The following is a 25,823-nucleotide window of genomic DNA, read 5'->3' as shown; positions in this document are numbered from 1 at the left end:
CTCCCAAGGAGAGAAAGGACACTAGAGAGTCAGATTCCTAATATGCTTATGGAAAGGGACTGTCCTCCTAACGAATGACCATCTCATGTTTCATCCTCCCTTCCTGCAAGCCAAAGATGTCAACTTGAATGGTGAGTACAATAATGAATTGTTGTTTTTGATAAACTAGGTACATTTTATATTTTTTTGGTGAAATGATTGGTGTTTCTGGTAAATAACAACATTATACAACCACTTTTATTACGAGAAGGTTAGTTAAGGGGTTCTTTGGGAAGTTTGGAATATGTTATGGGTATTTCCATTATTTCTTATGGAGAAAATAGTCTTGATTTAAAACCAACTTGAGTTACAACCAGCCCATGTGAATGAATTGAGTTTGTAAGTCAAGGGTCCACTGTATATATTCTAGAGGAGATACAATGAGGTAGGTATACCAAGCAAATAGTTACAGTAAAACGGTAGTAACATCAGTATAGAGGTGACAAGGAAGGTATATGACATAGTATGGATGGTAGGGCCAATAATTAAGAAGGTAAGAAAGACTACACATGTACACAAATGAGAGACAGCATGCTGTGTGTGGGACAGCAAAGTCATTCCAGAATACACGGTTAATAAAATATACATCAAAGGGACCTAAATTGGAAGCCAGAGTAGGGAATGTCTCACATGTTATGGTCAAGAATAACACATTGATCTTTAGAGAATAGGGAGCCACTGAAGATTTTAATCAGGTAAGTCAGAAGAATGTGTTGGATGGACTACTCTATTGACTCTGAGGAAGACATGTTTAAAGTTAGGCTGCCATTTAAAATACAGTGTAGAGCATGTGTTGGTCCAAGTAAGAGATGATCAGATCCTAAGTTGGGAACACAGAGTAGTACAGATGGAGTGAGAGTGATTGAAGAAATATATAGCAAGGAATGTGAATGAGGAGTACAGTCCAAGATGATTCTAGTGGGGACAAAATTAGGACCCATCCCTTGGAAGTTAGAAGGAGGAGAGAAAGAGAGAAAGATGTTATATTTAGACATCATAAACATTACAGATTCTGAGACATAAACACAAAGGGAATAATTCAAAGAAACAACAACAATAACAAAACCTAGCCTTATGTTTAGGGGAAAAGTATGGAATAAGAAAAGATTTGAGATAATTAACATATGGGTGGGAGTGGAACATGTAAACTGGCAAGAGAAACAGCAGAAACAAGTGACTGTTCAGAGTATGCATCTGTATTGCTTATCCAAATTATGGTGTAACCTAAGGATGCATGCAAATTTTATTGGACACCACTCCTCCTTCTTTTAGCCCTATGTTTTATTTTAGTCTCTGTTGTAGCCACCAGCTCTGGATAGGTGTCGATCATAGACTTGGGTAGTTGGTATAGTTATGGTGTGATGGCACTTGGGTCCCCTGGTCCACAGCTCAGGGCTCCTCTCACTTCAACCAGTCACATAGTCCTCCAGGCGGAACCCGGAGGTGAAGCTGTCCAGGCCACCTGTGGTCAATCAGGGATGAAGCCCTCTCCTCCTTCCACATTAATAATTCTTAGCTGATTTCACAGGACTCCTCAGAAGAGCTGTGAGCTTCCAACACAGCAGTAGCCAGCTTAATAAGGCCGCCTGCCTGTCTTCTTTTCCTGCCTCATTCCTTGGCTTTGCACTTTCTTCCTATAATTCCATTCTCAATAAAAAGCCAGCTTTGAATACTTGCCTCACTTTAGAGGAAATACTTTTATATTTCATTTCTATCTCTAACACCTAAAAAGTCATAAAAGAGTAACAGAAAATTTGTCTTCAAAAATTAAGCTGTAAAAAAAAAAATTAAGCTGTAATTTCCCAAATATTTTAAATTATATAGATAAGCTTTTCTTTCTTAAAAGCTTCACTTAAGAATAGAGTTCATCTGTTTGTAGACTACAGTATATTACATGAATAGATGTAGCTAGGATTCTTTTAGAATTCAGAAGATTTTTACATATTCTACAAATCCAAATAATGTGAAAATTCGCATTTTTATTCAGTCTTTGGCCTGAGTTGCACAAAGCTCTTAAAAGTTACTGTGGTGCTTAGAAAATCTTTGTGAAAGGAAATGTGTTTTTTAAAAGAACAATTTTAAAACAGTTTAATCTAATTAGTCTATATTAAGTGATCTATTAAAGTATTGTATTTTCTTAAATGATTTGCTTAAAAATTAAAAGTTGTAAAAAGATCTTTAATGGTATGTATCCTGGATTGTAACTGGTAAAAGATTCTTAGTGTATAGTAGATGTCTGCACACTTTTCTATCAAGAGCCAGATAGGAAATATATTAAGCTCTGTTGTCCTTAGGGTCTCTCTCAACTATGCAGCACGGTCATTTGAAACATCCCTGAGAACATAGAAACAAATTGGATGGCTGTGTTTCAATTTATAAAAAAAAAACACAAAAAAAAACCCTAAAACTAAACCAAAAAAACTTTATTTCCTAGGGTTTCCAATTTAAAAAGAATTTTTTTAACCAGTTTGCTGAAGCCTTCTTCTTAGAACTAGCTACAGTGGATTCCACAAGATCATTATATGTGTCAGGATTGTAATGGAAGTAGGATTTCATTGTTGTAGTTGACCTTAGAAAGTGTATGTCACCCTCAGACAGGAATCTTTGCTGTTACTCCTGTGCTTTTGGCCGCAGAGAACTACCAGTTAGCAATGTGAGTGTAATTTGTGAACATGTCTAAGCATTAAGATTTGTTTGAGTGACTGTGCAATTGGATAACCAACACCCTGAGGTCTTTTCTCTCTTATCCTGAAGACAGAACACACTGATCATTCACCAAAAGGTGTAACAGGCATTGTATCAAATTTTCCTCATCATTTAAGTTTAAAAATAAGTAATGAAGACAAGTTTGTGATCGCTGCTCTAGAAACAGAAGAGGTAGGGTAATGATTTTCAGATCGCATTGGAAACAACATGTATATTTTCAAAGGGCTTAATAGGTTGGGGAAAAGGTCACTAACACAAGGATGGTGGTGATGTGAAAGAATATGGAAGGGGGATTTAAAAAAGGAATCCTTATTTTAAGCAAGTTTCTTGTGAATTATGTACAATTGGATGTCTTAAAGGAAGTACTCTAATAATCTGTAGTATAACTTTTTGTTATTTTATATAAAATATGTCTTAGACTAATATCTTACTTTCTGAGAATCATCCTTTTTATCCATGCCAGAAGATCCGTTAAGTGACAGGTATATCACCATATCATATCATGCTGGTTACACATATGGTTTACTATATTTCCTTCTCCACTCATCCCCTCTCTATATCTCTTAGTCCTCTTCCTACTGGCAAAAGATCTGTCTCTTTATTTCCAATTATCTATTTCTTTGGATACTTAGATATTTTTAGGTTAAATTAATTTTTAAGAATTTAGTAGAATGTAAAGCTTTGATTTCATTGTGATCAATGTTACATTAGCTGAGACTGATGCTTTTATCTTTTTTATGTTAAAGATAAAAGAATGAAAACATATTAACTAACACACATGCATTTACAGAATAACACAAAAATAATACAAGCAATACAGAATTTCAGGCAAGGTGATAAGAAATTAACAGTGGTTGCATTGCATTCAAATTGGTTACTCAGATTAGCAAATATAGGCATGTAAGAGTGATCAAGCAGAGATGAGGGAAAAGAGAAAAAGAAGCAAAAAATATGTATATATGAATACACAGGATATCTTTTTAAAAAATATCCACTGCTATTTGGGTTTTCTATACACTGAACCTGCAATATGCAACTCAAAAACCAACCCGTTCAGTATGTATACTTAGATTTCAGACTGATTTTTGACACACAATTATTGCAGAGATAATCCTCCTGATAAAATGCAAAATAATTATTATGTCTTGTTTTCTCTTATACATCTGAAAATACCCCCTCACCTGTGAATTAAGAGCAAATATGGGTGGCCTTCCATATCAACAGATTCTGAATCTGCAAATCCAGCTAAATGCTGATTAGAAATATTTGGAAAAAAATTGTTTCTGTACTGTTCACATAGAGACTTCTTTTCTTGGCATAATGCTCTAAGTATTGTACTATAACAACTACATTTTCATTGCATTAAGTATTAGAAGTTTTATAATTTAGATCTGAAATGTCCTCCCTATGCCTCATGTGTTCAGAGGTAGAGTGTTTCGGAAGGTGATTGGATCATAGAGGCATTGCACATACTTACCAGTGGGTTGGTTCACTGACAAATTCATAACTAAATGTGCTGTTAAGCAATGGGGCCTGGATGGAAACGTGGATGACTGGAGTTATAATCTGGAGTAAGCCACTTTTCCTCCACCATGTCTTTTGCCATACTGTTTCTTACTTGGAGCCAGCCTACCATTGACTGAACTTTCTGGAACCATAAGTCAAATAAACCTCTCCTGCTTTAATTTGTGTGTTTTATATTTTTGTCCCCATAATGGAAAAATGCTTAACAAAATAAGTAATGTAGAAATAATTTGAAGTATAAGGGAGATATATATGTAGCTAATAATAAGGAACTTTATGCAAGAAACTTGAGCATCTGCCAATTTGGGTATCCGGGGCACCCTGAAACCAGTTCCCCACAAACAGTGAGCGTGACTGTACAGCTGGCTGTTTCTACCAGACAGATGTCTCCCTGTATCACCCACAGAGGGACAGTGCACTCACTGGGACCCTCAGCGTAGGTGAAGTTAGAATGCTGTCCTAGCTGACTTTAACCTGTATTGTGGTAACTCATAATTTCTGTTTAATAAGCTTTTAGTATCGCATGAGCATATTTTTTAAAATCTAGGGATGAAAAGCATGTATAAATAAGTTGTACGCCAAGAGGCTTCCAGATTATTCTTGTTGTAATTTTGTTTCAACATCAACATGTTGTCATTGAAAAGTCTTAAATTCCTCAAAACTGAGTGCTGAGTCTTAAATTCCTCAAAAAAAAAGTCTTAAATTCCTCAAAACTGTGAGATGTAGCATTATTTTCATCTATAGCATAGGTAATATGGAGAACTAGAGAAAAAAGAAAAGATTTTCAGGAAGCAAAAACCGACTGGAGCTCATCAAACCTGAAAATAATTTTCCATTTGTTTGTTTTGTGTACAAAAAGCTATAAGGTACAACAAAGGATCTTCCAGAGACTTGGAAAAAAGAAGCAAAAACTTTTTATGGAGCGATAATATATATACATGATTTATATTCTCCAACAGCATGATTGAATAGATATAAATGTGCTTAAAAGCATTGATATTAGTATTATCTCTTATCAGAGATATAAGGCCAAATAATTTACATTCCTAGGAAATTATATATATATAATTATATATATATATCAGGCAAATCACTCTACATTTCTCTATATAATTTTTCAATTTAAACCTAGAATTTGGATTAGATTAGCAGTTCTCAAATTGCCCAAACATCACAGCCACATGTAGTTATTTGAAAATACAGATTCCTAGTCTTTATATTACAGGAACCAAATCAGGAACTCCAGAGGAGAACCCTAAGAATATTTTTTTTTCCACAAAAACCCTTGATAATTCTGATGGTAAGGTGATTGGAAAGTATTAGATGAAATGATGTGTGAATTAGATGCAGCCATTATTTAACACCTGAATCAATTTGTAAAATTCTGAGATGAATTAGAAATGACAGAATTCATCCTACCATACCTCATATCTACTACAGAGACCTGTATTCTTCCTTCAAATTACATTTAAAAGATGTCAATTTAAATATAGTCAGTGGAAGATAGCTAAATTGTAATTAACTCTGATATTGCATGCTCTTAATAAATTTTTTATTTTAAAGAGAATTAAAAAATAGAACAATAGCAAAATGCCAACAACAGAGACAAAAACAGAACAAAACAAACACAATAAGAATGATGCAGTGTTTCACAATCAAATGGTAGTGATTAGCAGTGGTTGTCACACTACATTTTGGTGTCTTCAAATTAGTCATTCAGATTACCAGATATAAGCATGAAAAATTGATCAAAAATAACTAACTAACTAACTAAATAAAGCATTAATTGTTCCTTTCAACAAACCACCAGACATCAGCAGTACAGTTATCCCAGCTGTCCTTTTGTGTGTATTTTTTCCTTTCCTTCTTTCTTTCCTTTTCTCCTTTCCTTATCCCAGTTGTTTCCTCTTTGAGCAATTTCTTTCTCTTTTCCAACATCTATTGTACATTTTGGGTTCCACTTACTCTTTCAGGTTCTTACACTAGGGAGACAACACAATGTGTACACATGTGGGTCCAATGTATTTTACTTATAAGTATGGTCTCTATTTGCATCCATTGACCTATAAAAACCTCGTTGTTTTTTTTTTTATAGCTGAGTCATACTGCATTGAATAAAAATGCCACCTCTTTTTTATCCATTCCTCAGTTGATGGGCATTTCGGTTGTTTCCAAGATTTACCTATGACAAATTGTGCTGCTATAAACATGGGTGCACATATATTGCTGTGGTATGGTGTTTTTAATTCTTCTGGGAACATACTCAGAAGGGAAATAGTTGGCTTAAGTGGGACCTCTAACCCTAGTTTTGTGAGGCACCTCCACACTGATTTCCACAGTGGTTTCACCAATCTACACTTTGACCAGCAGTGGAGAAGAATCAACTTTCATATGAAAGAGTGGTTAGTTTTACGAGCTGCCCCATCTTCACAAGTGAGGGCACAAACCAAGATAAAAGCTTTAAGAAATTAAAGAGTCTTAGTACAATAATTAAATTCAACAGTTTCATTAAACATATTACCTTTATACTTATTTTATAATAAAATTATATAACTTAATAAAAATGTCTCATATATTTAAGTATAAGTGGGTTCCCAAGGACTTCCCAGGGTTTAAAACACTAAGTAAAATTTACTCTAGATTCCTGTAATTGGAATTATTTTTTATACCAAAGCAATGAAGAAAGAATGCTTTGCTACTATGTGAAAGGTTATGCAAAGTTTGTATATGTTCTTGTGTGGTACTCATAATTTTATGGTTTGATATATTTTACCATTATCCTTCACAAAAATATATGAATATTAAATCATATATTTTCTTGACATAGATCCTACACCTCCACACTATATTGCAATGTGCACGTTATGTTACTGTTAATGATCAAAATACCATCAAATACTACAGGAAAGATAAATTTGAAATCTTATTTTTATTTCAAGATATTGAATTTTAAAGTTAAGAGTATACAGAGCAAGTAGACAAGAATCTGACAATAACAAATACTTTAAAGATACAGTTTTTAAAAACAAGATATATTTCAAATGACATACTATAACTTTTAAGAAATAAAATATCTTAAAAAGCCAATTTCAAAAGCAATTATTAACTACAGTGATATTTTAAAATCTAAGTTTTTTTGTCTTTTTGAGATAGGGTCTTGCTATGCAGTTCGGGCTGGCCTTGAGCTCACTTTGTAGCCCCGGCTGGTCTAAAATTCGCAATGATCCTCCTGCCTCAGCCTCCCAAGTGCTGGGATTAGAGATGTGTGCCACAATGCCCAGCTTTAAAAATCTATATTGCAAATGAATTTATTCTGGAGAACGTTTAGAGTATAGGACATGCTCATCTGCGGGGAAGAGTTTGAAGTACAATTATATAATGAGTATTAAAGTGCCATGAGAATGGAATATAGGAAATATAAAAGATATTATATTATTATTAATATTAAAGTGCTAAACAATAGTATAATTTCAAAATAAGAATTAATAATTATCTAAATACAAAGAACTATTTGTATATCTATGTTTCATAAATGAGAATTTGACTTTGGCATTTATGGGGTGATATTTGGACCATATTTTATTACATTCTGTTAAAATCTTATACCTCATATATCCCTTTTGAATAATGAATGCACAACTTTCTGGACTTTTTATGTTCATAGTTCAAAATTTCTTCATTTTTTGCTTTAACATTGAGCAGGCTGTTTTCAATTAAATGCTTCACTGTAACCTCATAAAAGGCAATGATATGAAATATTATCTCTTATCAGAGATATAAGGTCAAATAATTTACATTCCTAGGACATTTATATATATATATATCAGTTATCATGCAAATTATATTTCTTTATATAATTTATCTTTTTAAACCTAGAATTTGGATTAGATTAGCAGTTCTCAAATTTCCTAAATAGATTCTATATAAATTTTTAGGGTTGGAGGAACCAGGAATTATTTTTCCAAATAAGAGATGAAAGTTGAGAAGTGCTATATGATATGCGTCCCTAGTGAATGCTTTAGAGTAGCATGTGAGTGTGCAGAATTTCAGCAGCAAATTAATTTCAAACTGACCAATGTCTATCCCTTTTAAAACCCATCTAGGTAAATTCTGGAAAAACACTGCTACATATCGATTGGAGGCAACTATATAAATACATATCAAATATTAATATTAGTGTATGATATATATAATATTTAATTATATATCTGAAAAGAACAACTACATAAAAATCTATATTTTGGCTCTTTGGTACATCTAAAACAATGAAGAATGCTAAAATCAAAATTAACTATCATTTTTGAATAAAAATAAGGTAGTGTATGTGCACCTTTGCCCATTGTGCTATGCTTTGTTCTATTTCATTTAAGAACAGCAGAAATAATGCTATGTAAATAAAGAAGTACATCACGTATCTGTGGTTTTAAATACCTTATTTCTTCCATATGTTTTAGTCCTTCTTCCTCACCCTATGACAACTTGTACCAAGTAGTGTCTCCTAGTGTCGGGGTTCCTCTCCTGTGTGTGACCCACTGCACATACCAGTAAACACCTGGCCCTCATCATGTTGCCCTGTGTTGTCCCTCATGGAGGGACAAATGGAAGATACTTCTCTGTCTGCTACTTTTTTTGTCTCTAAGTCAAGGGTTTGGTGTGTTCCGCTAGTATATGTATATCAGCAGTGAGCTAACATGTTACCTTGCAAGTGAGATGAAATTTCAGGTCCTGTTCACATTCTGGGTGAGCATGCTGATGTGACTGCAAACTGAAATGCCTTGTGAGAAACAGGCAAGGGACACGAATCCACAGAAGTCAGGTAGAAGACAATAAACGGCAACTGAAAATAAATGGTAACCTTAGGTGTGTAATAGGAAGTTCTGGAGGCTGAAGCAAATGAGAAGCAATACGTTCTGATGAAATATCCTGCTTTAAGAATACTTACAACCTATTTGACTTGTGAGCACTGTCTAGATTAAAATGAACTCTGGTGAGTAGGGTCTGGCCCTTTGATCACTATTTGGTCTACTCTATCCTATGTGGTAAGATATTCCAGGACAGGGATGATGTTTTGCCTCTTGGTTCCCATGGCAACAGTTGGCACAGTACCTAAGTAGGCCCCCTCTTTTGTTTTTTTTTAATCAAAACTTCTTAGCAAGTCATATATTATAAAGCTAGACATTAGCTAAGAAGAAACACAATGTGATTCCAAAAGAGCAACAAAACTGCCATATCACAACAGGAACTAAGGAAGATTAGGGAGAGCTCATAGCATTTCTTTCTTTTAACCAGTCATACATAGTCCTTATACAATACTTTTATGCATTCCAACACTTTAATTCTGCTAGTAACATAACTGTACTTTTACTATCCATGTTTATGCTTAGTTTCTTGCAAAGAATAGAGATGTTTTAGACAAATATTTAATGATAAATGTTTTTTGATATCTGATATAAGAACTGAAAAACTCCAATAATTTGTGCTGTTTTTGTGTATATGATATGCTCAGAGATGGAGTTAAAAATATGATTTGTCAGAAAATATTTGCGTCTCTCTTAGTCAGCTTTTCGTCACTGTCAGAAACGCCTGAGTTAAACAATTTAAAAGGAAGAAGGGTTTGTTTTGGCTCGCAGTCTCAGACGTTTCAGTCCGTGGTTACTTGGCCCGTTTCCTTGTTTTGGGCCTGGGGCAGCACAGTACATTACAGTGGTGAACATACATGACAAAGGGAGTGTATAACCTCCCGGTGCTCAGGAAACAAAGAGATAGTTAGAAAGGGTCTGAGGCCCCAATATCCCCTTCAAGGGCACATCAGATGACCTGACTTCCTCCCACTTGGCACCATCTTTTCAAAGTTTCACCATTTCTGAATAGCAATACATGGCATGGCTCATGGGGAACATTTAAGATCTAAATCATAATAGCATTCTACCTCCAAATCTCCCATTTATTCAGTCAGTCTTCCCCAGTCCTCTGTCCCTAGCTGATGACACACACAAAATTATTCTTTGCCCTTTTGTAGAATGTATTACAAGTTAATTGATTAAGTAGGCAGCCTTTGAGTCTTACATCTTTTACTTAACATAATGCTTTTGAGATTCACAGCTATTGTAGCTTTAGTCTGTTCCTTTTTTTTTTTTTTTTTGAGCAATATTTTCTTGAAGTATAACACGGTTTGTTTACTCACCAGTTAAAGAATAGGTAGGTAAGAAGAATTCGATGACTGCATTCATCTGCTACCACTGTTAAAAGTCAGGCCATCTCAATAGGAGCTACCCTAAGAAGCCCACTAGGCCATGCTCTGAATGCAAAGGTGACTACTGGAGATTGGTCTGCCCTCTGAAGTGGAGGCCCCAGAGCTCAGACCCATCCTACCAGTTAGTCCAACAGGAATGAGAGGGCTTGGGTCATGGTCTGCCTTCTCCTTCTGGCCAGACCGTCATCTCCATCGAGGAGTCCTGGGTAATCATGACTATGGAGGAAAAAGAAAACAGCCTGTTGCTAGACACAGGTGCAAGTCTCTCGGTCCTTCTTTTCAATCCTGGCCTTTCTTCCAGCCGTCACACCTCAGTGAATGGAGTCACTGGTGAGGAGGTAATACCCTATCTTTCACAACCCTTAGGCTGTAACTACTTGTTAGGTCTTTCTTGTGTCTTCTTGAGAAACCACTTTGAAGATACCGCCATGTATTACAGCAGCCATTGATATTTTCTTACTAATTTGTCCATAATTCTGTAAAGTTTGTGTTGTTCCTATGCTATTTTATAAATGGATGTGTTTATTACTATGTGTTTCCTACAACAACCATTGAGAATAGTTAATGAATATTCAGTTGGTCACTCAGGTACAGCTCTATTTTTTTCTTTAGAAACTACTTTGAAGATACCAAAGTATAGAACAACAACCATTGATACTCTCCTACCACTTTTGTCTGTAACTCACTATTATCTGTCTATTTATTTTCCTGAGAAACTATCTTGTAGATAACAATATGTAAAACAACAACCATTGATAATTTCCTACCACTTTGTCTGTAATTCAGTAAGCTCCCCTATTACTATGTTATACTTCGTTTACTCTTTAAAATAAAAAAAAAAGAGTAGGGAGGTAGTTTCTTATTTGAGAGATTATAAATAAACCTTATGTAAATGTTTTGAAAAAGTTTTCTTAGACATTTATCTTTATTTCTTTTGGGTAAGCAAATTCTTACATGTAGCAGTGCCACAAGCATGGACTTCTACATTTCCCTTCATAAGAAACTGTTGAATCAGTTTGTGAAACAGCTCCTCCATTTCAGATCACTGAAATGATGCATTGGCATCTTAGGTGTTTCACATAGATTATGTGCCTTTTATACATTTTAAACAGGAATTTCTTTCTGTTGAATTTTGCAAAGATGCATTATATTGCAAGTTTATGTTTTGGAATTTCATAATGTTTTTGAGACATACAATTGCTAAATGGAATTTGAGTGGCAGATTTACTTAATTTCTTTTTTATGAATTATAAAAGCCTAAAATGTGCACACATGAGTGTTATGTGTGTTAGAGATATACTATTTTCCATATCATTTTAAATTTTAGTCAGTAATTCAGCTTCCTAAATGTTTAGGGACATCAACTGAGGCAACTTGTTAAAGCCTTATCTGTGTTTGAGCCTAAAAGTTCCAATATACTGAGCAGGGCTATCTTCATTTGTAGCATTCAGTTGTCCATGAAAAGAACTTTGAAGAGCTGGTTACGTCACAAAATGTCCAAGTTAGTGATAGTTCTAGTGTAAGTAGAATTGGCCTCCACATATAAGCAGGTCATTTAGACTAAACTGGATTTTCAATTGCTCTTCAAGCATTCAGTAAGGTACTAATAGCATTTAGGCATAAAATTTGGCTTCCCTAATTTCCATTTTGGCAATACTGTCTGGCATGCACTGCTTAATATTTGTGTTTTAGTATGATTTCATTCATTCTGGGAACAACACCAGAAATGAAAGGAAATGGTGTTCCTCAGAAAAGTATGCATTGCATTTGCCTATGTGTGAAAATAATTTATCATGAATAATTCCATTCTAGTAAATATCTGCTCTAATCAAAATCTTCCAGATACTATAGTGGTTTGTTAGTATTTTCTATTTTATTGAAGTTTTGGTTTAGCTCCAGTAACAGCACAAATGTCATTTGAGTTCACTGCAATTAATGTGGTTCCAAAGAATATTTGATAAAGATCAGCCAGTTTCATAAAATGTTACTGAATAAGGTCTGCGTGAGAAAAATTTTAAAGCCCTTGAAAATATGTATCTAACAAGTAACTCTGGAAACAAATTGGGTTTCTAGAAGGATGAGGAAGTTCAACCTGGAAAATAGTTAAACTGCTGTTAGATCAAGGCAACAATGGGAACGGGAAGCCGTAAGTCACCTTCATATACTCAAAAATTCGCAAGAGCAGAAACCACACCTAGAAATTTAAAATTATTCGGATTTCATATAATCTGAATTAATGAAATTTCAAAAAGTAACCAGTCATCAAAAACCAGAATGAGTTCCATGTGTCTAATGGACCCAATAATATTTCCTATTATTGGAAAAACTCAAGGGGAGGTAGGATGGTCACTTTGGAGACTATTGCAAAGTGTTTTCTCAAGGACTGGAAAGGGTTATTACTGGAGAAATTGTGATCTCCTTTTTAGCCATAAGGTTCCTTAACTTAATTTCCTGCACAGTGGCAAACAACTTGCTTTTGTTTTCCTTAGATATTGGTGGAGGCTTCAGTGGGAGACGGCTTCACCGGAGATATTGCAATTGATGATCTGTCCTTCATGGGCTGCACCCTCCATCCAGGTAAGAGAAACAATTTCAGCACCTGATGTATTTCCAAACTTGTTTCCTTGGAAATATTGCAAAGTAAATCAATGTTTCATTTTTACAAATATTCTAAAATGCCAACATTTTGTTGATTCTTATATCTATTAACTGTGAAAAATGTTGTAAATCTTTGCCAGTTATTAGTCTTAAAATATTTGCAAGTTTGGTAAAGATGCTTGAATCAGTGATATCTGTGTCCTATCCCATATAAAATACTAGGAAGTTATATGTAAAATTATACCATAATTTCACCTTTTGTGAGGGAGAAAAAGCAAATTGGTTACCTTATAACTATGTTGTGTTTGAGACTTTGTATCTATTTCTTTCAGTGATATTTCAAGATTACACTTTACTCTAATAATTAACCATTTAATTTCCAACTTATAGATTTATATTAAAGATAGAATACATCATTCTCAGATTGACATCTTTTATATTCAACCTTTCCCAGAACTCTAGACTTACACACTACTGAACATCTCTGCCTGGAGGCCGGCCCACTAGGCATCTCGGTGTTAACAAGGAAAACAACCTACAACAAACACATCCCAGGCATGGAATAGTGTCTCTGGGAGAAACTCATTCTGGCAGTACACAGTGATTCAGTAAGACTGAAATTAAACTCTTGGAGAGTAACTCTGGCTTTTAGGGTGGAGTCCCTCAAATTGTATGATAAGATGGAATTCAGTCTCCTCCCTGAAGTGATCAAAAGCTGGGGTCCAACAATACTCAGTCTCTGTACACTTAACTTCCAGCCCTGCTTCTCACCTTGGCATCACTGAGTGGAAAGGTACCAAACCCTCCCAGGGCATCATCAGTGAGTCCCCCTCCATTCCTTCAGGGTCGCTCTTAGCCTCCCTTCTGCTCTGCGTTCTGGCAGGACTGATCAGCTTGATCACTGTGTTGTGGTTCCATGAAACTCTGAAAGATCCCGCAAATCCTTCTCGGCAAGGCTAGCAAGAAGGAATTGTGGGTTGACCAGGTTCACCGCTCAGAGTCAACAAGTAGATTTCTGGTAACCAGCTGCGAACCAGTATTCTGCACCTGGCGGTACTCACTTCTGTCATTACTTCATGAATTCCTAACTAAGTAAAAAGTATTTATTTCTAGTAGCCTATTTTATATGCACAAACCCAATCATCCACTAGTCTCGGATCTCTCAGTAACTTTCCCTTGATCCAAGCTACCAATTTCTCTTCATGGATTATTATTACAATTGGTTTTGAAATGACCTTTCTGCTTCTATCCTGGAAACCTGTATCCTCTTCTCAAAGTAGAAGCCCGAAGGGTCCTTTTCAAATTAAGATGTTAGAGGAATAAAGGACAGGCTCCCTCATACCTTGTGACTGTAACTTCACCAAAGTGACTCTAGTTCACTTCTTCCCATCTTCACACCCAATCGTTCAGCATTCTTGCTAATTTAGGAGCTGAGCTTTCCATCTGTTTTTCTCTTCCCGGGAAGTGCTTCCTCTCGTTACCTGCTTAATTCCCTCCATTTCCTTCTGACCTCTACTCAGTAGTTTCTTTTTCAGTGAAGCCTTCTCTAAACACTATACTGACGCCTTCACTCAACACCTCCTTGTCCAGCATTTTTTTTCTCTGTTTCCTATGTTATTTTTCTTCATACCACCTTTCTAGTGGTGGAAAATACTAGTTTGATGGACAGGCAAGCAGATGCTCATCATTTTAAGTGCTTTATACACCTTCATTATAATTTTAGCTTATTGCTATTGCTAAAATGTTAAATACTTCTATGTAAATGCTACTATATTTACTGAAAGACAAATCTTGGTAGCTTACAACCACATTTATTTCTTGATAATAAGGGTGTGGGGTGGCTTGGAACAATAATAAAATGATGCATATTCTATATATAGTTCCTATTCATAGATCTATGTAATTCTATGCAGGTCCAATTGTATATCTCTGTTGCATATGTCCTGTCTCTCTGGGACCGCAGCTGGAGTACCATCGGTCTTTCTGAGATGTTCTGCTGTCAAATTAGGATGGATAAAAAGGAGGCACAGTTACTTTTCTATTTTGACATGGTGCACTGTAAATCATCTCTACTTGTCACTATTGCCCAGGGCAAGCAATGTGGTCAAACCAGCTAGCAAAGAGCAGGGAAGTTTTCTCCACCTGCAAGGAGATTAGCAAAGGCAGGAAATATATAAATTCTTTACAAGAGAAGAAGCTGGTAAACAAGCACAATAACACAATCGACCACTCAGCTGTGCTGTCTCACATAATCATGTAACATGTTAGGAGTCTAGAATAGTGTCTGCTCCATCATAGATAAATGTTGATGTGAAATGTTGAGTGAGATGGATACTTTTTATAATTTTATGGAGAAAACTAAAGAGGAGATAATTTTCCCAGAGGTATCTAGCTATAAAGAAGCAGAAGATGATAGTATGCATTTCTTGGAATCATAGTTTAAACAGCTAGTATTACATTGCCCATCAATATAATACACTTATTATTACTTTGAAAGGAAGAGGGACTACTTCCATTTTATACTTGTAAAGACTTGAAGAACAGAAGTGACCTGGATGAGAATACAAAATTAAAAGCAGAAATGAAGTGTCTAAACATATCTGATTTTAATGGTCAGGATTTTTCCCACAGCTCATTCAAGTCTGAGTTTAGAGAGAATTCTTGTGAACTTGGAGGCAAAGAAGAAAAATGAACATAGAAAGGCAGCATGGGTCATCCCAGGAATGTTGCTTCCCCAGTTATACTGCTAAGCCCATTCAGTGGCTGATGGTTCCATGGTGGAAGCGGTAGAGTTGCCGGACACACAGCAAAGATGTGAAATATCAGTTACAGAGTGCTAGTCCCAATATTCCGGCTCAAATTTTGAAAGAAAAATGTGAAACTTTAAAAAATATCTGAACTGTGTTGTTTTTGTATCGGCTTCTAAACAAATGAAACGGGATCGATACCACAAAACCTGTGGAAGTTGTTTTCATAAATGGATCTGAGATAATCTTGCCATAGGAGGAAATGTAAACATAAAAAAGAGACCCTTAAGAAGAATATTATATTAATAAAAATATTGCTCATTTTCCTCCCACAGCAGCGTGTTAGCAGAGGTGAGACTAGTGCTTGTAGGTTTGCTTACAGACATCAATCCATGTCTATATTAACTGACTACTTATGTTTTTTTTTCTCTTTTAGGCAATAAAACAAAACAAAAAAATTAAAATTCACATTCACCCAACCATAAAATATTTACCTAATCCTCAATGTGTAGACTTAGACATTACCTGAGTATTATTTAAAGAAAATGACCGAAAAGTCAATTAATATATTTTTATCTCTTATCTTAACTTCAACCTTTCTTTCTTCAATGCCTTCCTTCTTACTTTTAACAACATCAGTTTTCTCCAGCACCCTTGTCTGAAATTCTACTGTCATCTTTGAATTTCACCTGAGATTCTTCCATTTGTAAAACAGACTGACTGCAGGTCCAAGTATCTGTTACATCTGCTTTGTTCTTTCGGGTACCTTTACCAGGACCCTGGTTTAAAACAGCATTGACTTAAAAAGGAAATTTAAGTACAAATATTCACTAACTTTCCCCCAATAGCTTTTTTTCCATTAATCGGTTTTTTTCACTTTGCCTTATAGCATCATCATTTACTTTTGTGGTTGTACCTTTTCATTTTCTAATTCTGATGTTTCTAAAATAATTATCAAGTCATTGTAACTTGTGGGTTATGCCTCTTTTGTTTCAATACTTTGATGATATTTCTACTTTTTATTTTAAAGATAAAAGAACAAAAACATATTAAGAAACACACATACATTTACAAAATAACACACAAAAAGATACAACCAATACAGAATTTCAGACAAGGTGATAGAAAATTAACAATGGTTGCTGTATTACATATTGATATCTTCAAATTGGTTACACATAAACAAATATAGGCATGTAAGATTGATCTAACAATTAAGCATTAACTGTTCCTTTCAATAAAGCATTAGAAGTCCGTAATACAACTATGTTGGCTATCCTGTGTATACATATATGCATAATTTTCCCTTTCTTTTCTCTTTTCTCTAATCCCAGTTGTTCTTTACTTTTGAGCAGTTTCCTTTTATTTCCCATTATCTATTGTACTTCCTTTTTATTCATTTTTCAGGTTCTTACACTAGAGAGACAATATGGTGTTTACATATGTGAGTCTGATTTATTTTACTCATGAGTATGGTCTCTAGTTGTGGAAATCAGTTTGGAGATTCTTCAGTAAACTAGGACTAGAGGTCCCGTTCAACCCAGCTATTTCACTTCTGGGTATTTTCCCAGAAGGACTGAAAACATCATATCACAGTGATGTATGTGCACCCATGTTTATAGCAGCGCAATTTGTAGTAGCTAAATTGTGGAAGCAACCCAAATGCCCATCAACTGAGGACTGGATAAAAAAGTTGTAGCATTTTTATATAATGGAATATTACTCAGCTATAAAGAAAGATAAACTTGAGGCTTTTATAGGTAAATGGATATTTCTACCTTTTTGCAGCTTTATTGAGGCACAGTACCGATTAAAATTGTATATATTTAAGTTGTACTATGTGATGTTTTGATATATGTATATATTGTGAAATAATTACTGTACCATGATCAAGCTATTTAACATATCTATCACTTCACAGTAAACTTTTTATGTGTGGTAAAAATATCCATGATCTATTTTCTTAGCAAGTTTCAAACATAATACATAGTTGGTAACGATAGTCATCAGAACATTGTTTTCAATGGCTCACATAGTAGACCTTAACCTGTAGTAAGAGTTTTGATCTGTGATTTTGCACAGTTCTCTTGTGTCTATGTATGCAAAGTTGTGTGTTTGCTATGTGTGTGTATCAGTAACCACTTCAAGATACTTTAGAAGGGAGCCATGAAACAGGCCAACACCTCTGGCTAGTAGATCTATTATTCTGCCATTGGTCAAATACAGTAACAGTAGAACTGATTGTCTGGCCTGAGGGTGATTAGCTGACAAGAAAATAAGTTTAGTTACATATAAAAACTATAATTCTTCTCCTCAATATTTATAGTTTTGATTCATGTCTGTACATTTTTATATTTGTAACATCTATTATTTACATTAAAGAATACACTCATAAGCAAAATAAATCAGACCCACATGTGTAAACATCATATTGTCTCCTTAGTGTAAGAACCTGAAAGAGTAAGTAAAACCCAAAATGTAAAATAGATATTATGAAAGGGAAAGAAATTGCTCCAAAGAAGGAACAACTGGGATGAGGGAAAGGAGAAAAAGAAAGAAGGAAGAGAATATATATGTACATGTGTATGTATATGTATATATAGGGATAGCCGGGATAAATGTACTTCTGATGTCTAATGCTTTATTTTTATTTTTTTATTTTTTATTTATTTATTTTATTTTTATTTTTGTTTTTTTTGGTTTTTTTCCGGTACCGGGAACCGAACTCACGACCTTGTGCTTGCCAGGCAGGTGCTTTTGCCGCTGAGCTAAATCCCCAGCCCCTCTAATGCTTTATTGAAAGGAACAGTTGATGCTTAGTTTTTCTGACCAACTTTGCATGCTTATATCTGGCAATCTGAACAACTAATTTGAAGACAACAATATGCAATATAAACCATTGTTGAATTTCTACCATCTTGTTTAGTGAAGCTCTGTAACACTTCTAATTTTTTTTATCTTTTATTATCTTTAATTGTTGGTTAAATCTTATATTCTTACATCTGGTAATATGAATAACTTCATTAAAGATAACAATATGTAATATAACAGTTAATTCCTATCATTTTGTTTTGAAACCCTGTATAATTTTCTTTTTTTTGCTTTGTTTTGTTTTTGCCTGTTATTTTGTTATCGTGTTTTATTCTCTTTAAAATAACAAAAATAAAGTAAATAAAGTAAAAATACACATAGTATAAAAGCAGAAGATAAACCAATTATAACTAAAGGGCTAAAAGAAATTACATTAATATGGGCTGGGGATTTAGCTCAGTGGCAAAGTGCTTGCCTCACAAGCACAAGGTCATGAGTGAGATTTCTGGTAGCGGAAGAAAAACAAAACAAAAAACAAAACCAAACAAAGAAATTACATTAATAATTATACCTACAATAACTTGTGAATATGTACACAATATAAAAAAAAGACTCTTACATTGGACATAATCCAGGAGGATGGTAGAGAGAATTTTCAGGCAAAATTAATTACATTTCTAGAGAAAGTAAGAAAACCTCACCATTCAGTAAAATCTTTGATCATTTGAATTGGTATCTGACGATGTTCTGTCCTGCCTGAGGAAAGGACGGTGAGAAACGATGGCAAACTTAAAGTGCTCCTCCTTTACCTTGAGTCAGATCTTCACAGTATCTTAGTGAGAATTGTTTCTATCAATTCATAGTTAGAAATAAGGATCTCAAACAAATTATTTGCCTCGCATCATTCTTTGCATCATCAGAAAAACAAGATGTGTATTTTCCTTAGGGGAACACATAGGATGGGGATTTTCTTTCCTGCATTAAGAATTATTGGTGAGCTAGCTGGTTATCAGGAAAAATATAGCAGTGACTATATGGCATCACAAAATACCTCCTGCACATTGAAAAAAATAATACATGAGCTCATAGCACGCTGTTTTAAAGTTCTTGAACCAAACATGCATACTAGAAGTATTAGTCACTGAAATTATTAATTACCAGAATATTAATATTATATGCATATCAATATTCAAGGTAACGGCATTTATTTTTCTGAGGAAAACTGTTACTGAATAAGTGGCGCATTTTGTAACTGGTGGTGCCTTAAAATGAGTAAAATATGTTGACTATTTATAGAATGCTTAACTAATTTTGTAATGTTCTTTCCCACCTTCTACACAATGAATGAGCTCTTTTCTTGTTGTTAACCTGAGTTGATTAAATTTTTGGCACCTATAAGCTTCAGAAATTTCATTTATAAATATTATTTAAGTTTTCTTTCTTCCTGCAAAGATTAATGTTTGTTTCCATGTGAATAAAAGACAAGGGAAACAGTGTAAGTACTATTGTCTTCACTTTCAAGATATCACCTGCAGCACTTTATCTTATAATATTAAGCAGTTTGAGAGATTCATTATGTTTGCCTTAGAGTAACAAAGTACGTGGAAACACTATTTTGAGATTCTTGTTTCTTCTGTGTTTTAATGGTCTTATACACTCAAAAAAACTACTACATTATTGGAAAGATATACAATTAAGTATAAGATTTCAAAAACAAATCAAGAAATTTGAGATTTGAGGCTTATATTCTTACATATCCTAGACTTAGTTTTTCTGGTGTAGTCTTCTGAAGTAATTTCATATATATACATAATATATATATTATATATATATATGAAAGAAAAAATTTAACCTATGCCTAGGGAATATAGAACTTAGGTGTTCATTATTTCCTTTTCTTCCAGAAAGTCTAATACAGACACTTTAACATGGTTATGGGAAATGTAGCTCTTTCAGCTTGTGCATTTAAATCTAAGCTGTATTAAATGCAAAAGGAAATATGTGTGTTTGTCCCCTCTGTCGATACTTTCATGTTCTGAAGGTTGATCAATTTTAACCTCAAATAGAGTTTCAGATTTTTAAATTAAATGTGTTTCTTAACATCAGAAGTCTCAGGAAATACATATACACTGTTCCCTAGAGAAAAGCATGAAGAACTACTATGCATTTTGGTAAACTAATTCAGTTATAATAAATCCCAAATTGTTAATCAATTATCAGGATTTAGGGAGAATATTATTTTTTTCCTCATTATCAGTGCAAAAATGGCTCTGGGGCCAGGCATAGTGACACACACCTGTAACCCCAGCACTTGTGAGGCTGAAGCAATTCGAGGTCAGCCTGGGCTGTGTAGTGAGTTCAAAGCAAGCCTGGGACTGCATAGTAAGACCCCATATTAAAACAAATAAACAAACAAACAATGGCTCTGGCTGAAAAGTTTAGTGTAAAATAAGCTTGAAAATCTGTTTTGTCAAAAAGATTATATTAGTGGAGCATGAAGTTTATGATATTTGTTGCACTGAAATCACAGAATGAAGTTAGAATGCTGAGTCCATATGGAGCCTGAGTTATCTGTTTAGGAAATCTTCCATGTGACAGATGTACAGGTGTTTTGATTTCCCTGTGCTTTAAGGATGTAGAAGATCAGATCAAATCAAACTAATCCGCTTCTTGTTGGGCACAAACTTTAGTTATTTGGATTTCACCTTTGCAATTTTTGTGTCATTTGCAATTACATTGATTTTTTTGGGAGGAGTGAGGGAGACGGTTGTTGTTCAAAGCTACATATGGATCATTACTACTAACTTTAGCATTATTCTAAGCAATTATAAAATAAAAAACAAAATTATAACTATGCAATGGGTGGAAAGCTTGTGTCATTTTCAAATTCCTACATGCATTGAAATCCTAATTCAGTGTGAGAGTACATGGAGTTGGGCCCTTGGCAGGGAACTAGGGTTAGATTAAATCATAAGGTAGGACCTTTATTATGAAATTAATCCCATTATGAAAAGATGGAGAGAAAATGAGATCTGTCTGCTATATGTAGGTCTATGAGGACATAACCAGGAAAAAAGACTTCATCTTTGAGGGAGAAGAACAAGGCTAGAGAATGGTCCTACCCATTTGAAGATATACTCTAAAGGTTTAGTATTTGAGAGTCTATGGTATTGCTGAAAGAATAGACAAACAGACCTGATGATTAGACAGAGAGACCAGATACAGCACATAAATATAGTTCTGTTACCTTGACAGAGGAACAGAGAGAATCAAATGGTGAAAAGAGTCTTTTCAACAGATGAAGCTGGAACAACTGGATATCCACTGTGAATAAATGAATATAGACACAGATCTCCTTTCTTCATAAAAGTGAGCTAAAAATGAACTATGAACTGTCTTAGTTACTTTTTTCTTGTTGCTGAGACAGAATACCCAACCCCTAAGGTTAAAGGAGGAAAGCTTTATTTAACTCACAGTTTGTAGAAGTTTCAGTGTGTAATTGGCTGGCTCTAGGGCAGGGAGGCATGGCAGAGTGGCAACCATTTATGGTGGGAGAAGATACCCAAACCAATAAGAGAGGCGGACCAAGACTCTTTCTTATCCCTTATATTGTATGCAGGCTACCTGCCCTAAGGTGGGTGTAGCACTCACACCCATAATTCCAGCATTGGACCGTGAATCAATCACAAACTCTAGATTCAGCCACGTATGAAAAGCCTGCCCCCATGACTGTGTGAAGTTTTGGGGGGACATCCAGACACAAACCATACCATTCCACAAAGATGCCAGGATTTTAAAAGTAGGCCTGTGAGGCTAAGCAGTGTGGCCCTGAGACAGCAATGTGTGAAGTTGTGAGTGTGAAACCAAAGATTCACATGCATTCCTTTACACAAAAGGCAACCAGTCAATCTCTAAGAACTGTCAAAGTCCTAACAGTTTCAGTATTACTGAAAAGTCCAAGTCCAAAGTCTCCTCTGAGATCTAAGGCAAACTCTTAGCTGTTAGCCCCTGCACAAATGAAAAGAAAGTTAAACACTTCCAGCATTCAGTGGCACAAGATAGACATTTCCATTCCAAAACTTCCAAATGGGATACAAAGGAATAGGACTAAAGCAAGTCCAAAATCCAGAGGAGCAAACATTGAGTCCTGTAGTTCCATGTGCAGCATCTGAGGCAATCTGTGGCAAGATATGAACTCCAAAGGGCTGAGTGGATCCACCCTATGGCACTGCTGGTTATTGTAACTCCTGTGGATTCTCTCTTTGGCCTGCTCTGCTCTTTCCTTGCAGTTTTCCTCAGATAATCCATATTCCTGGCTTCTCCAAACTTCTGAGGTCTCCACTGTTTCTTCTGAGGTCTCCCCAAGTCTATGATCATGTCTAATATTAACATGAACTAGGACAGAGGGTAAATCTTGAGGACACAACACCTTTGGCTTTGCACTCATAGTTTCACACACTGCTCTCTCAAGGGCACACTGCCTAACCTCACAGGCCTTTTTCTGAAATCTGGGTGGAAGCCTTTCTGACCCCACAACTCCTGCATTCTGCATGCAGTCATAGGTGGAACTTTTCAGAGGTGGATGCAGAAATAAAAGGAATATTTTTCTAGAGTGTGCAATGCTAGGATTAAGGGTGTGTGACTAGTAAATCTCTTTCATTGCTGGGAGGAACTCTGTATAGTATACCTACTTTGGAAGAAATCTGGTATTTTCCTGAAAATTTAAAAATACTCTTACCACTTGTGTCAACAATCATGCATCTTTACCAAAATGAATAAAAAATTTATACCTATACAAACCCCCCACATAGATAGTTATAACCTGCTGTAGCAGGTTTATTCATAAATGCCAGGTCTTGAAAGTAGCCAAGATGTCTTCCATTAGCCAAGTGGAGTAATTACTCCAGAATGGAGTAATTATTCAGTACTTTAAAAACAGCTATAAAGCCATAAAAAGACATGAGGAGGTAGGGGTGATATAGCTCAGCAGCACAGTACCTACCTGGCAAGCACGAAGTCATGAGTTTGATTTCTGGTACTGAAAAAATAGACATAAGGAAATTATGTATATATATATGTATTATGTATATATATGTGTGTACATATATATACATATTCTTTATGTATATATATACATATATGTGTGTGTGTATATATATACATATATATATACAGCAAATTGAAAATGCTACATACTGTATGATTCCAAAAATATGAGTTGAAAAAGGTAAAACTATTGAAATGAGTAATAGTTGATGTGAAGTGAGTAATAGTTGCTAGTGGTTAGAGGAGAGAATGAAATCAATAGGTAGACTATGGAGAAGCAGTAAAACTGTTTAATATGACACTACAATGGTAGGGACATGTCATACATTTGTCAATAGCAATGGAATGTACAACTCCAAGATTGAACTGCAACCTAAAGTATGGGTCTCAGGTGATAATGTTGTGTCCTTGTGGGTTTATTCTGTAATAACTTGCCTTTCTGATGTAGGATGTTGATAGTATGTGATTCTTTGCAGGTGTTTGGATATATGGTTCTATGCTAGATAACTGTAAATTCCATTTAACTTTGAAGTGGAATTAGAACTACTCTAAATAATAAAGTCTATTGAGAAATACTTTTTAAAAAAAAGGGTTACATCAGTCTAGTGGGACCCTTCAATCCTCCTTTTCCTCTATGGTGATGCCTCTTAATAATAAATGAGACAACTGCCCTTGTAAGAAATCAAGAAACTAATTTAAGAGGTTTCTGCAGCTCAGCTGAACATAAAACTACTCACTTCAAAGCCATGAAAACATTCTGGGCAGTTTTCCACTACAGCACTATGGCATAATCTGATCGTGACATATATATCCGACATTCTGAATTCTGATGGCTGTTAGACTGGTTTCTGTCTTGCTCAATTCTAAGGAATAACTGGAAGGAGACTTCTGACCAGGACTTCTGAGAACAAAAACATATGCAAATGGGTGACAAGCATATAAGAGACGCTTAGCTTCTTTGACCATAGTGAAATAACCTGTTATTCCCATCAGCATGGCCACTGTCAAAGGAATGGAAAATAATGTATGTTGGTGAAGATATGGACACATTTTCTGTCATGTGGTTAGACACCTAAACTGCTACCACTGCTATGAAAAAAAGTATCATGGATTTTCAAAAAATTAAAAATAGAATTGAAGCAATTCACTTTCAACTATATATTCAAACACATTCAAAACAAGATAGAGTATTGAGATAATTGCACAGCCATATTTTGTTTATTGCTGGATTATTCACAATAGCTCAAAGGTAAAATGATCCTGATAACCACTGACAGATACATGAATTAAAATAGCACTATGGCATTCACATTAAATGGTACAGTACATATTTTATGCATTTTTAAAATTTATTTTAAAAGTAAAAGAAGGAAAACATATTAACAAACAGACATCCATTTACAAAATAGCATAAGAACAATACAAACAATACAGAGTTACAGACAAAATGGCAGGAAATTAACAATGGTAGTTGTATTGTGTATTGATATCTTCAAAGTGGTTTCTCATGAAAACAAATAGAGACATGCAATATTGATCAAACAAGTAATCATGAACTGTTCTTTTCAGTAAAGCAATAGAAGACAGTAGTACAACTATGTTAGTTATCCTGTATATACATACGTACATAATTTCCCCTTCTTTCCCTTCTCTTTTCCCACACCTCAGTTGCCCTTTACTTTTGAGCATTTTCCTTTCATTTCACAATGTCTATCACACCTCCTAGTTTTTCTTCACTCTTTCAGGTCTTACGCTAGTGAGACAATACATTGCTTACACATGCAGGTCTGATTTATTTCACTTATGAGTATGGTCTCTAGTTGTGACCATTTACCTATAAAATCCTGAAGTTTATCTTTCTTTATAGCTGAGTAATATTCCATCATATAAAAGTACCACAATTTTTTTATCCAGTCCTCAGTGGATGGACATTTGTGTTGCTTCCACAATTTATCAATTACAAATTGCACTGCTGTGAACATGGGCGCACATATATCACTGTGATATGATGTTTCAAATCTTTGGGGAAAATACCCAGAAGGAGAATAGCTGGATTGAATGGGATCTATAGACCTAGTTTGCTGAGGAATCTCCAAACT

The 25,823-nt window shown here is 34.9% G+C and overlaps 1 protein-coding gene across 1 annotated transcript in view; it reads left to right on the top strand.

Moving 5' to 3' along the window:
- The window catches only part of Malrd1 (MAM and LDL receptor class A domain containing 1), a 600,954-nt gene that overhangs the window by 159,326 nt on the left and 415,805 nt on the right, over positions 1-25,823 (top strand). Inside the window, exon 19 of the mRNA XM_005387237.2 lies at positions 13,012-13,099. Within this exon, the coding sequence (XP_005387294.2) occupies positions 13,012-13,099 (88 nt within the window). The remainder of the gene's footprint in view (positions 1-13,011; positions 13,100-25,823) is intronic.

Source organism: Chinchilla lanigera, unplaced genomic scaffold (assembly GCF_000276665.1).
Source record: "Chinchilla lanigera isolate Chin_1 unplaced genomic scaffold, ChiLan1.0 scaffold00028, whole genome shotgun sequence".
NCBI lineage: Eukaryota > Metazoa > Chordata > Mammalia > Rodentia > Chinchillidae > Chinchilla > Chinchilla lanigera.
The sequence above is the reverse complement of the archived record's forward strand: the minus strand, read 5'-3'. Positions and strand labels throughout refer to the sequence as shown.